This window comes from Temnothorax nylanderi, unplaced genomic scaffold, assembly GCF_030848795.1.
Source record: "Temnothorax nylanderi isolate EJ_2023f unplaced genomic scaffold, tnyl_v1.0 TNYL_tig0109_pilon, whole genome shotgun sequence".
Taxonomy (NCBI): domain Eukaryota; kingdom Metazoa; phylum Arthropoda; class Insecta; order Hymenoptera; family Formicidae; genus Temnothorax; species Temnothorax nylanderi.
In genome coordinates, this window is record NW_027249171.1 from 18,793 (window position 1) to 34,238 (window position 15,446).

The 15,446-nt window shown below is 35.8% G+C and overlaps 1 protein-coding gene and 1 pseudogene across 1 annotated transcript; both read right to left on the reverse strand.

Annotated features, from left to right (window-relative positions):
- Positions 1-3,107: 3,107 nt before the first annotated feature.
- LOC139775963 (protein unc-45 homolog B-like) lies at positions 3,108-6,131 on the reverse strand. Its single transcript, XM_071712349.1, has 3 exons — positions 5,832-6,131; positions 5,320-5,754; positions 3,108-4,902 (listed from the first exon to the last, which is right to left on the reverse strand). The coding sequence occupies exons 1-3, from the start codon at positions 6,123-6,125 to the stop codon at positions 3,238-3,240; spliced, it is 2,394 nt and encodes a 797-aa protein (XP_071568450.1). The 5' UTR covers positions 6,126-6,131; the 3' UTR covers positions 3,108-3,237.
- A 3,009-nt stretch (positions 6,132-9,140) lies between these two features.
- On the reverse strand, positions 9,141-12,900 carry LOC139775977 (protein unc-45 homolog B-like; annotated as a pseudogene).
- Between the last annotated feature and the right edge of the window lie 2,546 nt (positions 12,901-15,446).

Genomic DNA, 15,446 nt, shown 5'->3' on the forward strand with positions numbered 1-15,446 from the left:
GGATACCTAATGCAAAACAAAATTAAGCGTATATTTGAATTTAATGATCTGTAATAAAAATATAAATTAACTGTAAAAGATTATATTTGTATAACGTAACATTTACTCATATAGTGTGTAGATTATTAATCAATAAGAATAAAATAATTATATAATGAGACAGACAAGAACTCACAACCATTTGTCAAATTATATGTAACATTGAGTGAAATAAGAACTTAATTAAACTCTTATTAAAATGTATTGAATACAAAGAATGTGTTATGATTTTTATATTATCTAGACCAAATTAACGTGTCTTATTGCAAGTTAATGAATTTTTGTATATGTTATGTATATTTATCTTGGCATTAATACTTGCTTTTTTCTTAATATATTTGTGTGAAATTTTACAACATTGCTTCGCTATGTGCTGAGGTGTGTCATTTGAGCGAGACGAAATAATAATCGTCGCGTGCTGATATGCGTCCTCGAATCTCTCTAACTCTATTAATGCTAAAAATTTTCGAATCAATGTTATGGGACAGTTATGAAATACTTTTAACGCACTGTCGCAGTCTTCAATCGATTTGTCGTAATTACGCAGCTCGAAATATGTGGCAGCTCGATTATCATAATACAATTCTTTCTCAGTGTCGTCTGCGGCTAGTTTAATTGCTTTTGTGTAGTGACTTATGGCTTCAGACCAATTGCCTTTGTTAAACTCTTTATCACCCTCCTCATTCGATTCCTGTGCAGTCATATCTGACTCTGCTATGGTGGAACAACACTACAACACAAAATATATGATGTTGCAATGTATGTTTTAACATGGAGAGACTCTCTATAACATTTTATACATATATTATCTTAAATACGAAAAGCACAGATTATGAACTTATTACAAAATAATTATATGCGAGTATGAGACATTAATAGGTCATAAATAAACTTATAGTTTAATAATAACATTGCCCTTTCTAATGTAAAACCTACATATAAATTATAATCGATTGTTACAACAATTTTTATATTAGAGAGCTAACTCGCACTAACATTGAAAGACAGGTTTATTTTCGGTGAATTATCTTCGACATAAATATAGGAAAATTGGGGTCAAATATAGACTGAATAATATGTTATCGATCTACTGACTGTAATTCAATTATACATATTATCGATCGCGTTTACAGTTCGGGTTTCGATCGACAACGATTCGTGATATTTCTGTTTGTTTTAGCGAGAAATGCAATTATGTATAATATTTTGCTGCGATAGTCAAGAGCAATTTACACTCGATCAGCCCTTTCACGAGTCGGAAATTTAAATTCTTCAACGAAAGCGTGTCTGGGAAGGCGTGCAATTTATCCGAGTCTCGCGAGAAATTCAATTGCGTGAGATTAAATCTCGTTCCATCGACATCTTTATTTATATATGACGGTATTTAACGTTTCGTCAACTGAGTGGTTGTTTTTCGTTTTTTTTCTTTGACACATCCATTTTCTTGGACTCTTCAGACAAGTTAAAACGTGTTTCGTATAAACAGACATCACAACGATTGGTGGCATAAGAGTAACATAAGAAAATAAAAACTCGAGCAACAAAGATTTATTCGTGGAGGGTCACATTTCGACGAGATAAATATTGAAGTACACGAAAGTTAATTTTTCAATTACATAAAAAAAAGAAACATTAATACGATTTATTATAAAATTAGGGTGTTTTGTTATACGTCGCCTGCTCTTTCTTCGTATAATATATGTTTCTAAACGTGCGTTTATATATGTTAATGCTCTAATTGCAACTTATTTAGGAGAATTCGTGTACTGTGTTTAATAGCCCTACAATGTAATTACTGGCTGGTTTGGCTTTATCGTTTTACTCGAATAAGATATACAATAGCGTGATCGAGCGGGGATGAAACGTTTTACCTTAACGATTCGTCGAGGTATTTTCGGGCGAAATGTAGTAATCTCACGTTGGATACGAATACCTTTATTACATCGAATTGGATTACGTCGCACGCGGAAAGCTTTTATTCAGATGATCGCGGCAAAACAGAACAGAATGAAGATTCTTTACCTGTCCCATAGCTTTCTCTTGGTTCTCTCGTGTCGCTCGAGCCCTCAAACTTCCTGTGCTCGCTCTATGTTTACGAACCTAGGACTTTTCAAGGAGTAATCTAAACCGGCAAGCATTATCCGAAAGGAGCGCTGTGCGTTGTCTCGCTGGGATAGAATTTCATTTGGATTGGTTTTTATTAACCATGTGACCGGCGTAGCCAATGAGAAACCTTTCGCTGTGCGTCACGTGACTTTTGATAGCGCGGATTCGACCGCGCGTAAAGCCGTCAGATTTTTCGTAGAATTCAAGATGAGACATTGGATCAGTTTTTTATTGCTGAACTGGCTGCACTAGTTCTGCAGCGCTTATCTCTTTCCTTCCAAGGTGGAGTAAAAAAGAAAATCTCTGAACTCGTGCAGCCAGTTCAGCAATAGAAAAAGTTCAGCAGAGCTTTATTACAGCGATAAGCCCGAACTCTTTGAGCGCAGCGTATGACACTTTAACGTGTCGAACGTGATATACGCTTTCCGGTATATCGCTCTTTACATTGGAGATTATTTGAGCTGTGACGAGTACGCTGCTCAGGTTTTTTTTTTAATTTTCTATGGAAACATGAGAAACAATGAAATCTTTAAAGATTCGGCATTTGAATCTGTTATAGAAAACATAAAAAGCGTCAGTAGCTTGTACACCTATATAATAATATAAATATATACATTATAATGTATTATTATTAAATATATATATAGGTTGATTAATTGTCACAAGATGAACAAACTTTAGCGGTGCTAAGAGAAGCGCTTCCATTTTGCAAGGACCAACCGCCGAAATGAAAATCATCTATACGTAGTCAGCACCTCAGCACTCTCCGAGCTCCACCCTTGCTAGCAGCAGCGAAGAAAGAAATTTTAACCTGCAAGAGCGGCAATCAAGAATTCACAAAGAGATTTTCGCAGAGATATAGCGACGATCCAAACCTGTTGAGAAAGAGTATACTTCTGTGCTTGAAGAAGCTGGAATATTATTTATTATAAGTAAAAAGCGCCGAGACAGGAGTCTTGTAAATGCAAAGTTTCGTTATTTATTAATTATACTGTACATTGTGCTGTCATTTATTAAAATAAAAAATAATATTCTATTAATGTTTCATTTAGATCCCAGTTAATTATTCACATTTAATCCTCTTAATCGAATTTAATCTGTATTATTAGTGCTATCTGACGATTCGTTCCCTTCGACATTTCCCTCGATATTGTCCCATTCCGCAGCAGCCTCTAGAACAAGGGATGCTAATTTCTTGATCTCCTTGTTTTGCATGGTGTCATTATTGCTCAATTCTCTCACTTGTCTCATTATTGTATCCATTTCGATGAGTTTCTCAGCGACGTCTTTCGTACTTCTCATCATATTTAATGCAATTTTGGTACCTTTATGTTGTAAGTCATCGTGTCGATCATTGAGTAAAAAACGTAGGTATGTCAGCCAAAATTCCCAGCCAACTAATTTTTTGCAAGCCTCTTCGCTGGCTGCCGTTAACGTTACAAACATTCCAGCTAATTCTTTCTTTGTATAAATTATATTTTCATTTGTGTCGTCCACCATGGACGACATCATAAGATCATGAAGTTGATCAGATCTCTGCTCAACAAGTTGAAAAGCAACTTCACGGTATGATACCAAATTGTTTGTGAGTTGTATGGACGTTCGCTTCAACTGGTTGTCATTGTCACGCATACAGCGCTCGATGTTCTCATATTTTGTCTTGAATATATGTTCTCGCATGCTGTCGTTGACACTAGCTAAATAGCACAAAGCTGTTAGAGTCTGGCAATTCTCATTAACGGAACACTCCGAGCTCAAGAGATCTACGATCGGCTGAACAACATCCATCATTAGATCACCGGGAAATACAATCTCAGGACGACGCAACGTGAGTGCCAGATGGACTAAGATTTGCGAAGCTATCTTCTTTCCCTTGTCTGTGCCATCTAGCGCTAACAACAACAATGCCTCCGTACCGCCTTCTTGAATAACTATTTCTCTCAACTCCTGTCGACTGCATATCGCGTGGAAAACGCGGGCTATCAATTCCTTGCCATTCTCGCTGCCTGTTTTAGCGAGGCTCACCAAAGCACTGGTCACACCGGCATGCACTAATACGCGCAGTCTTTCTCCCACGTTGTTGTCCGCGACCTGTATGCGTTCCTCAAGATAAAAACGATCGACAAACGTTTTCGTCTCAATTATAAGATCTTCCCTGTCATAAGCGCTGCACAAGTTCACCAACAATGTGTCCACTTGATAGAGAATCGATTGAATTTCAGTCTTGGCGAACTCGATTATCGCTTCAACGGCTTGTTGGTCTCCGATCAACGTGTTTTTGACTACGGGATTGAAAGTGAGATACGACAGACCTGCAACGGCCCATTTTCTCATATCTCTCTGAGGACTGATCAAAAATTGTCTGCAAACCTCCAGCCAAACAAGTATCCGCACTTCATCGTCGAATATATAGGCAGCCCGGAAATATTTTATTTCTTCGAATTTGTTCATCTTGCAAATATTCACGAACGCTCGAACCTGAATTGATTTGAATGATCTCAGGTTCTCAAGATTATCCGGGCCCTCAGAATAAAACAGTTTCTCCAATATAGGAAGACTTTCACGTATGAACATGATGAATTCGTCATATTTGGTTACAACGACATAGATAAATTCGCAAATCACTTTTTGTAGCAATAAGTCATTCTCATTCCATAAATCCACAATTATCATGTCAAATCCGTCTGTAGTAATAATTGTGTTTGCAACATTAAACGGGCCGAATGTTAAGGTTATCATCGCAACTATTGCATTCACCTGTAAAAAAAAAAAACGGTTAACAATTTATGAATTTTGACGTTTTGTGAAACAATAATTATTTCAAATAAAAAATTAAGCGACTTTATATATATATATATATATATATATATATATATAGATAATAATTATTTCTTTAAAAATCAAGACAGTTTCAGTGTTATTAAACTATGATTGAAAATAGGAAAAATCTCTAATTAAGAGTAAATTAAGCTTATGAAAATACGATAGATAAACAAGTCATTCTTCAATATATTTTGATTAAACTTTGTTATAATCATGTATTAACTTGAAACTTATAGAATACACAATATCGACAATTTCACAAATATTGTACTATAGTTAAAAAGATGCTCGGTCTCTTATTTTACAACAATTTAAGTCATCAGAAAAGATCGAAAGTTACAAAATTCATACATGACATTCTACGTCAGTCGAATTCAAATCTTCTCTAATAAATTCATTAATGATGTTGAAAAATCCTTCCTTATCATTTTCATCCAAGTTTTCATCGATTTTTGTTAAACACACGCTGGTTATAGTTTGTGTGGAAGACGTAATATCCAACGAATTGCAATATTCGCTCTGGCATTGACTGGCTACCTCCATTAATGTTAGCAAACCGCCAAATTCGATCAATTGTTTGGCCCAATTTAACGCAGTATAATGAATGTTACGTGTAATAAATTCTATTAATGCGTCTCTAGCAATGCCTGTTGTCGTTTTATTTACTATTTTATCCAACAAGGATGACAGAATTTTGTCAATTACTTCCTCATGCATCTCACATAAAGCCTCGTCGGGTTTTGAATCGGATTCATCGTTCATGCCGCTATAAGTGTTCAATATAATCTAAAACAGAATTACGCAATAAATCAATCACTAAAATACGTGTATACTACCTACATTCTCTAGTCGATAATATTTACCTGTAAACAGTATTGAGACGCGTTGACTCTCTCTGTAGATTTGCTGTTCATCATTTCCAGACACCAAGGCAAAACAACGTTTATCATAGTGGACTTACAATTAGTTCGACTAACATTGTTTTTGCATAACTTGGCTACAATACGAATCGCGCTACAGATCACTTCATCATCCTCTCCTACTTCCTTTATGAAGATTTCGTAGGCATCAGTTCTCCAACGTGCAAGCCTAAGCAGAGTAATCACGGCGTTTTCACGTTTCTCCTGATCTGCGCTCATGTTAAACGCTAGACTCATTATTTGTGATACCTAATACAAAACAAAAGTTAGCGTATATTTAAATATAATGGTCTGTAATAAAAATATAAACTAACTGCGAAAGATTATATTTGTATGACGTAATATTTACCTATAGTGTGTAGATTATTAATCGATAAGAAGAAATAATATATTATATAATAAGAGAGACAAGAACTCAAATCCGTTTGTCAAATTATATGTGATATTGAGTGAAATAAGAACTCTTATTAAAATATATATATTGAGCATGAAAAATGTGTTATTATTTTTATATTATCTACTATCACCAAATTAACGTGTCTTGCGAGTTGATGGCTTTTTGTAGTTATATGAATATTTATTTTGACATTAATACTTGCTTTTTCTTTAATATATTTTTCTGAAATTTCACGAAATTGCTCCGCTATATGATGATGTGGTGAATCATTTGAGCAAGATGTATCACTTGTGGAAGATGTATCATTTGAGTAAGATGAAATAATTTTCTTGTCCTCATCCTTCTCGAATGCCTCCTCGAATCTTTCTAACTCTGTTAATGCTAAAAATCTGCGAAACAATGTTATGGGAACGTTAGGGAATATTTTTAACACACTGTTGCAGTCTTCAATCGCTTCGTCGTAATTGCCCTGCTCAAAATATGCGGCAGCTCGATTATCGTAATACAATCCTTTCTCAGTGTCGTCTGTTGCTAGTTGAATTGCCTTCGTGTAGTGACTTAAGGCTTCGGACCAATTGCCATTGTTAAACTCTTTATCACCCTCCTCATTCCATTCCTGTGCAGTCATATCTAACTCTGCCATGATAGAACAAAACTACAACACAAAATATATGATGTTGCAATGTATCTTTTAACATAATAGACAGACTCTCTATGACATTTTATACATGTATTATCTTAAATGCGAAAAGCTCAGATTATGAACTTATTACAAAATAATTATACGCGAGTATGAGACATTAATGGGTCAAAAATAAACTTACAGTTTAATAATAATAACATTGTATTTTTTAACGTAAGACCTGCATATAAATCATAATTGATTGTTGCAACAATTTTTATATTACAGAGCAGATAGCTAATCTACAATGCACTAGCATTGAAGGACAAATTTATTTTCGATAAATTATCTTCGACATAAATATAGGAGCATTGGGGTTAAATATAGACTGAACAATGTTATCGACCTACTGATTGTAATTCAATTATTATCGATCGCGACAGTTCGGGTTTGGATCGACAACGATTCATGACATTAAACTTAGATACTTCAATTCATTTTAATGCGAGAAAAGCAATTATGTACATTTCGCTGCGGTAGTCAGGGGCAATTTACACTTCTCCTTTTTATGAATCGAAAATTTTAATTCTTCAACGAAAGCGTATCCGGGAAGGCGTGCGATTTATCTGAGACTCGCGAGAAATTCAATTGCGTGAGATTAAATCTCGTTCTATTGATATTTATGTCTATATGACGGTATTTAATGTTCCGTCAACCAAGTGGTTATTTCGGTTTTTTTCTTTGACACATCCAGTTCTTTGGTCTGTTCAAACCAGTTCGAACGTATGTATCGTGTAAACAGATCGTCACAACGCAACGGTCGGTGACTGAAGGGTAGCATAAGAAAATAAAGACTCGAGCAAGAAGGGCTTTAGATTCGTGAAGGATCACATTTTGACGAGATAAATATTACAGTACACAAAAGTTAATTTTTCATTTACATAAAAAAAGAGACATTAATACGATTTATTATAAAATTAGGATATTTTGTCATACGTCGCTGCTCTTTCTTCGAATAACATGACATGTTTCTAAACGTGCGTTTATGTTAATGCTCTAATTGCACCTCATTTAGGAGAACTCGTGTACTGTTTAATAGCGCTACAATGGAATCACTGGCTCGATCACTTAGCTTTACTGTTTCACTTGTGTAAGATATACAATATTGTGGTCGAGCGGGGGGATGAAACGTTTTGCTCTACTTGCCTCGACGATTCGTCGAGCTATTTTCGGCCGAAATGTAGTAATCTCACATTGGTTACAAATACCTTTATTACATCGAATTGGATTACGTCGCACGCGGCAAGATTTTATTCAGATGATCGCGGCAAAACAGAACAGAATGTAGATTCTTTACCTGTCCCACAGCTTTCTCTTAGTTCTCTCGTGTCGCTCGAACCCTCAAACTTCCTGTGCTCGCTCTATGTTTACGATCCTAGGACTTTTCAAGGAGTAATTGAAACCGACAAGCATTATCCGAAAGAAGCACCGTGTGTCGTCTCGTTGGAAAAGAATTTTATTCGGATTGGCTGTTATTAGCCATGTGACCGGCGTAGCTAATGAGACACCTTTCGCTGCGCGTCACGTGACTTTCGATAGCGCGAATTTGACCGCGCGTATACGACATTTTAACGTGTCGAACGTGATATACGCTTCCCGGTATATCGCTCTTTACATTGGAGGTTATTTGAGCTGTGACGAGTAGGCTGCTTAGGTTTTTTTTTTAAATTTTCTGTGGAAACATAAAAAACAATGAAATCTTCAAAGATTCGGCATTTGAATCTGTTATAGAAAACATAAAAAGCGTCAGTAGCCTTGTACACTTATATATAATCATATAAATGTATACATTATAATATATTATTATTAAATATATATAGGTTGATTGATTGCCACAAGATGAACAAACTTTAGCGGTGCTAAGAGAAGCGCTTCCATTTTGCAAGAACCAGCCGACGAAATGAAAATCATCTATACGTCGTCAGCACTCTCCGAGCTCCACTAATTGCTGGCAACAGCGAAGGATGGAATTTTAATCTGCGTGAGCGGCAATCAAGAATTCACAAACGGATTTTCGCAGAGACATAGCGACGACGCAATCCTGTCGAAAAAAAGTCCTTTCTGTGCTCGAAGAAGCTACATAGAATATTAAATTTATCGTACGTAAAAAGCGCCGGGGCAGGAGTCTTTTGTAAACGCAAAGTTCCATTATTATTATTAATTATACTATACATTGTGCTATCATTTATTAAAATAAGAAAACAATATTCTATTAATATGACATTTAGATCCCAGTTAATATTTACATATAATTTTCTTAATCGTCATGTTCTACATTTTATCAGTGCTTTGTGATGATTTGTTCCCTTCGACGTTTCTCTTGATTATGATCCATTCCGCGGCAGCCTCTAAAGCAAGAGATGCTAATTTCTTGATCTTCTTTTGCACGGTATCGTTTTTGCTCAATGTTTTCTTTTATTCCATTATTATGTCTGTTTCCATGAGCTTCGCAGCGACGTCGTTCATGCTTCTCATCACGTTTAGCACAATTTTAATATTACTATATTGTACGTTTGGATTAGAGAGGAAATAGCGTAGCTTTTTCATCGAGGAATCCAAGTTGAGTATTTCCTCACAAGTCTTTTTACTGACCGCCGTGATCTTCGCTAGACCTCCAGTATCAACTGTCTTATTATCTTCATTTTTGTCGATTCGTCGTTCCACAATGTGTCGAACACAAGATACATAATTTTAGAATCTAGCTCGCGACATTGGATAGCAATTTCACGGCATAAAGTCACATTTTCAAATAGTAGTGCGGATTTGAGTATCAACATGTAGTTATCCGATTTCACATAGTTGGCGAATTTCTCAAATCCTGCTTCGTTAAATATACGTTTTCGCATGTTGTCGTTGACGCTAGCTAGATTGCACAAAGCTGTTAGAGTCTCGCAAGTCTCATTCACGGAACACTCCGGGTCCAGGAAATTTACGATCGGCCGAACAACCTCCATGATTAGCTGACCGGGAAATGCAACCTCAGGATCTATTGTGAGTGCCAGATGCACCAAGGCTCGCGAAGCGTATTTCTTTCCCTTGTCTGTGCCATCCACATGCGCTAACGACAACAATGCCTCCGTGCCGCCTTGTTGAACAACTACTTCTCTCACTTCTTCTGGAATACATATCGCGTTGAATACGCGGGCTATCAATTCTTTGCAGTTCCGGTTGTCTGTTTTGGCGAGGCTCGCCAAAGCGCTGGTGACACCGGCCTTCGCTAACGCGCACCGTCATTTACTCATGAATTCGTCGGTGTTCAGTTTCTCGTTTCGTCCGAAAATGTGATGATGCTGGCGAAACTTTAGCAATTCGTTCATCTCGGGTATGAGTTCTTGATTGTCATAAGCGTCACACAAATTTACGAACGTCGTGACCACGGCATAGATTACCGACTGATCGTCAGTCTTGGCAAGCTCGATAATCGCTTTAATGGCTTCTTCGTCTTCGATCAACTTCTCTTTGATCGCGGGTGGGTAGTGAGATACGACAGGCTTATAATGGCCCATTTTCTCATATCTTCTTTCTCGGGATTGATCAAGAAACGTCTAGAAATCTTGGCCAATTCTTTCGACATTCCATATGGGAACGAATTGAATATCGCGATATCGCGTAAACTGCTCTCTTCGAATCTGCTCAACTTGCACAGACTCACAAACGCTTGGACCCGAATTGAATCATCCTTAGATCGATACAGGTTCTCCAATGTTTCTATACCTTTTTCAAGGAACACGTTGAGATAATTATACTTAGTCGCAGCGGCAAAGATACATTCGCAAACCACTTTCTGTTGCAATACGTGATCCGTTTCCGCCATATCGAGGATTATCTCAAACCTCCCTTTTTTATAGATAATTGCGTCCGCAACATCTAACGGGCCGAATATTAAGGTTGTTATCGCAACTACTGCACGCACCTGTAAAGCAATCGATTAATTTATGATTTTTTTGGTGAAACGATAATTAATTTAAAAAATATTAATATACAGTTAGTTTTATTTGATTTTAATTAAAAATAGGAGAAATCTCTGGTTGGAGAAAATAAGAGAAATTAAGTTTCAGAAAATACATAAATGAAAAAGTCACAATCTCCAATAAATTTTGATTAAACTCTTATATTTTATAATCGTATTTTAATGTAAAACAGAATATACAATACTGATAATTGAAAAAGAAGTATATTTTGATATTTTTGCTTAGAAAGTAGAATTTAAATTGCTCAAAAACGCTATAATTAAAAAGATGACCCTTAAGTTTAAATAATTTAAATAATGAAAAAAGATGTCGGAAAATACCGTCAATTCTGTACTAAGCAATGTATAAGACAAATGCAAATTGTCTCCAATAAAGTCATCGACGGCGTTGATAAATGTTCTCTTATCATCATCATAGTACATCTTTTCATATACTTTTGCTAAGCACACACTGATTAAAGATCGCGTAGAAGACGTAATGTTCATCGAGGATTCTTTGTATTTGTATTCCTCCAATTGACTCTGGCCACCTTCATTAATTTTTTCAAACCGTCAAATTCGACCAATCGTTTGGCCCAGTCTAACGTAGCATAATAAATGTTACGTGTAATAAATTGTATTATTGCGTCTCTAGCAAGGCCTGTTATCGTTTTACTTTTTACACTATTCAACAAGCACGATAGAATCGTGTCAATTTCTTTCTTATGCTCTTCGCACAAAGCCTCGTCGGGTTTTGAATCGGGTCCATTATTCATGCCGCTGTAGGTGTTCAATATATTCTGAAATTGAAATAACCAAGAAATTATTAAATTATTAATTACTGAAGTACGTGCATGATAACTACACGTTTTTCGCTTAAAATACAATTACAATTACAATTACTTGTAAACAATATTGAGACGCGTTGACTCTCTCTGAAGATGTGCTGTTCATCATTTCCAGACACCAAGGCAGACCGACGTATTTCATAATGGATTCGGTTTGACTAATATTGTTTTTGCATAACTCGCCTACAATACGAATCGCGCTACAGATCATTTTCTTGTTCTTTTGCAGTTTCACAACATGTGTGATTTTGAATAAATTTTCCTCTTCGAAGATCGCCTCGGCACCAACTTTCTCACGTGCGAGCACAAGCAGATTATTCATAGCGGTTTCACGTTTCTCCTTTTCTGCACTCATGTTAAATGCTAGATCTAACATTGTGTATATCTAATACAAAGCAAAATTAAGCGTATACTTAAATATAATGATCTGTAAAAAAAAATTTAAATAACTGTGAAAAATAATATTTATGACGTGTTTTTTATCCATCTAGTGTGTGTAAACTATTAACGATAAGAGCTAATAATTACATAATAATAAAAAAACTTTAATCCATTTGTCAAATTAAATGTTGCATTGAGTGAAACAAAAACTCTTATTATACTAATATATCTAGTATGAAAAATGTGTTACAGTTATTATACAGTTATTATCGAGACCAAATTATCATGTCGATTGCTAGTAAATGAACTTTTGTAATAGTTATGTACACATTTACCTTGGTTCTAATTTCTGCATTTTCGTTAAGACGTTTTTGTAGAATTTCAAGTAAGCGCGCCGCTGCGGGTCGAACAATTTTGTTATTTGGGTAAGATGAAATAATAATTTCCGCATCCCGATATGCCTCCTCGAATCTCTCTAACTCCATTAGCGCTTGACATCTGCGATACAATGCCTTGGGATCACTACGATGTATCATTAACGCCATGTCGCAGTCTTTAACCGCCTTATCGTAACCATGCAGCATTAAATAAACGGCAGCTCGATTTTTGTAGTACACAGCTTCTTCAGCGTTATCCTCTGCTAGTCTCAGTGCGTTTGTATAGTGATTCAGTGCTTTAGCCCAATTGCCTTTTTTATACTCTTTGTTACCCTTTTCTTTCCATTCTTGTGCGGTCATATCTGACTCTGTCATGGTGGAATCACTCTCTACAACACAAATTATATAATGCTGCGTTATATGTTTTAACATGGAAAGACTGTCTGCGATATTTTATACGTAGTATTTTAAATGCGGAAAGTATAAATGACGCAATTATTACTAAATATTTATATGCAAGTATGAGACATTAATGGAGGGAAAATAAACACACAATTAATTTAATAACAACAATGCAATTATTAGCATAGGATCTTTATATAAATTGTAATCGATTGTTGCAATTTTTATATTGGAAAGCCGACTTTTTTAACATTAAAAATCAGGTTTATTTCCGGTGAATCATTGACATAATTAGGAGCATTGGGGCCGTTAATTGCAATTCAATTATTATCGATCGCGGAAATTCGGGTTTGTATCGACGACGATTTAAGATGCTACACGAAAATATTTTATTTTGTTTTAACATGAAAAATGCAATTATGTACACTTATTATGTACACTTATTATGTACGCTTCGCTGCAAAAGTCAGGGGCAATTTACGTTCCTCCATTTCTCGTGTCGGGAATTTAAATTCCTCGGCGAGAGCGTCTGCTTGTTTTTTTTCGAAGAATTTCCTGATCTGGTACACTAGTGCAATAAATTAGAGTAAAACAAAATATACTTGATTTACTCTAACTTATTGCACCAGTTCAGGAAGTTTTTCGAAAAAGAATAGACGAAGGCTAGTTCAAGAAAGACGTGCGATTTATCTGAGAAGCGCGAAAAATTTATTTGCGTGAGGTTGAATTTCAACATTTTATTTATATGAGGGCATTTAACGTGCCGTTAACCGTGTATTTGTTTATCTTTGATACATCCAGTTCTTTGGTCTGTTCAAACCCTAGTTTCGTATAACAGACTGCCACAATTTTCAAAAAATAAATACTCGTTCAACAAAGACTTTAGATTCGTAAGAGGTCACATTTCGAGAGGTCACAAGAAAAACATCACACAGTACACGGAAATTAATCTTTCTATTACATAAAGAGAAGAGACATTATTATCGCATTGTAGAAGTATCTTGGTCTGGAATCTGTTATGATACTACGATTTATTATAAAATTAGAACGTTTTGTCATTCGTCGCTGATCTTTCTTCGTACAACATGAGATGTTTTTAAACGTGCGTTTATGTTAATGCTCTAATTGCAACTCATTTAGGAGAACTCCTGTACTGTTTAATAGCCCTACCATGGAATTACTGGCTCGATCACTTAGCTTTACTGTTATTTCACTTATGTAAGATATACAATGCTGTGGTCGAGCGGGGATAAAACGTTTTGCTCTACTTGCCTCGACGATTCGTCGAGGTATTTTCGGCCATAAAGTAATATAATAGTAATCTCACACGTTTGTTACGAATATCTTTGTTACATCGAATTGGATCACATCGAATGCGCGGCAAGCTTTCATATAGATTATTGGCGAAATAGATCCTTTATTACCTGTCACTGTCGGAGTGCTTTCTCTTTGTTCTCTCATGTCGATCCTAACACATTTCAAGCAGTAGTTTAAACCGGGAAGCATCGGCATAGCTAATGAGCACGACGCTGCGCGTCACGTGAATTTCGAAAGCGCAGACTCGACCGTGTGGAAGGCCGTCAGACTGATCTTTTGCAGAATTCAGAACGAGACATTATATACGGTGTCTTATATAAGCTCGAACTCGTCGAATGCAGCGCGCGATGAAACAAAGTTGCGAGCGAGATGTCGCGACCAATAGGAATGCTCGACTCGAATTACATCGGGATTAACACTAGGATTAGAGTCCTGGATAAGAATGCCTGATCGTCGTCAGGTATATGCGCCTCGCATGCGCGCTAACGATCCTTAATCGGGTTAATCAACCGTAATGTTCGTATTTTTTGTAATATTTAAACAATGGCAGGTGGGGCGGGCGAACGGAAGGCCGCTATGCGTTCTGTCCATTTTCGCACACTTTGTAACGATACTCGGAAATTTTTTTTTAAATCAACGATTGTTTGTATTTTATAAAACTTTGGACTAAATCATGACTCAAATTAGTTTAAATTGTTTTCACTAATGTTGCATGTAAAAGAATTGCATTTCTCGCGGTTACGGGATATATTCGTAATACATTTTATTACCAAAATTACGTTGTTTTATTAGAATCATAATTCTTTTTATTATAAATAGCGATGTTAGTTATTAATAATGGAAAATAACTTACAAGTCTATTGTGCAAAGCACTTTTGAAGCCGGTAGTTTTCGTATTTTCTGTGCTTGAATCTGAGCGGATTCAAATCACATTTGTGCGACATCGTAAATTGAAGTTTCTGGTTAAGATGTATTGCAATTTGCGTCAGATTTCACAGTAAAATTTTACCAAAACAAATTTTCTAAAATTCAACCAGTAAATTTTCTCAACTTTCAATAGAACCAATTTTCCTTGTTGTATGAGAACGCGCCTGATATGAACACTTGTACATATATATGTATAATTGTATGTATAATACTTGAAGTAATTAATAGCCTGTAATATTAACTTTACAATTTATTTCCATTACATGGCGCATAAAATT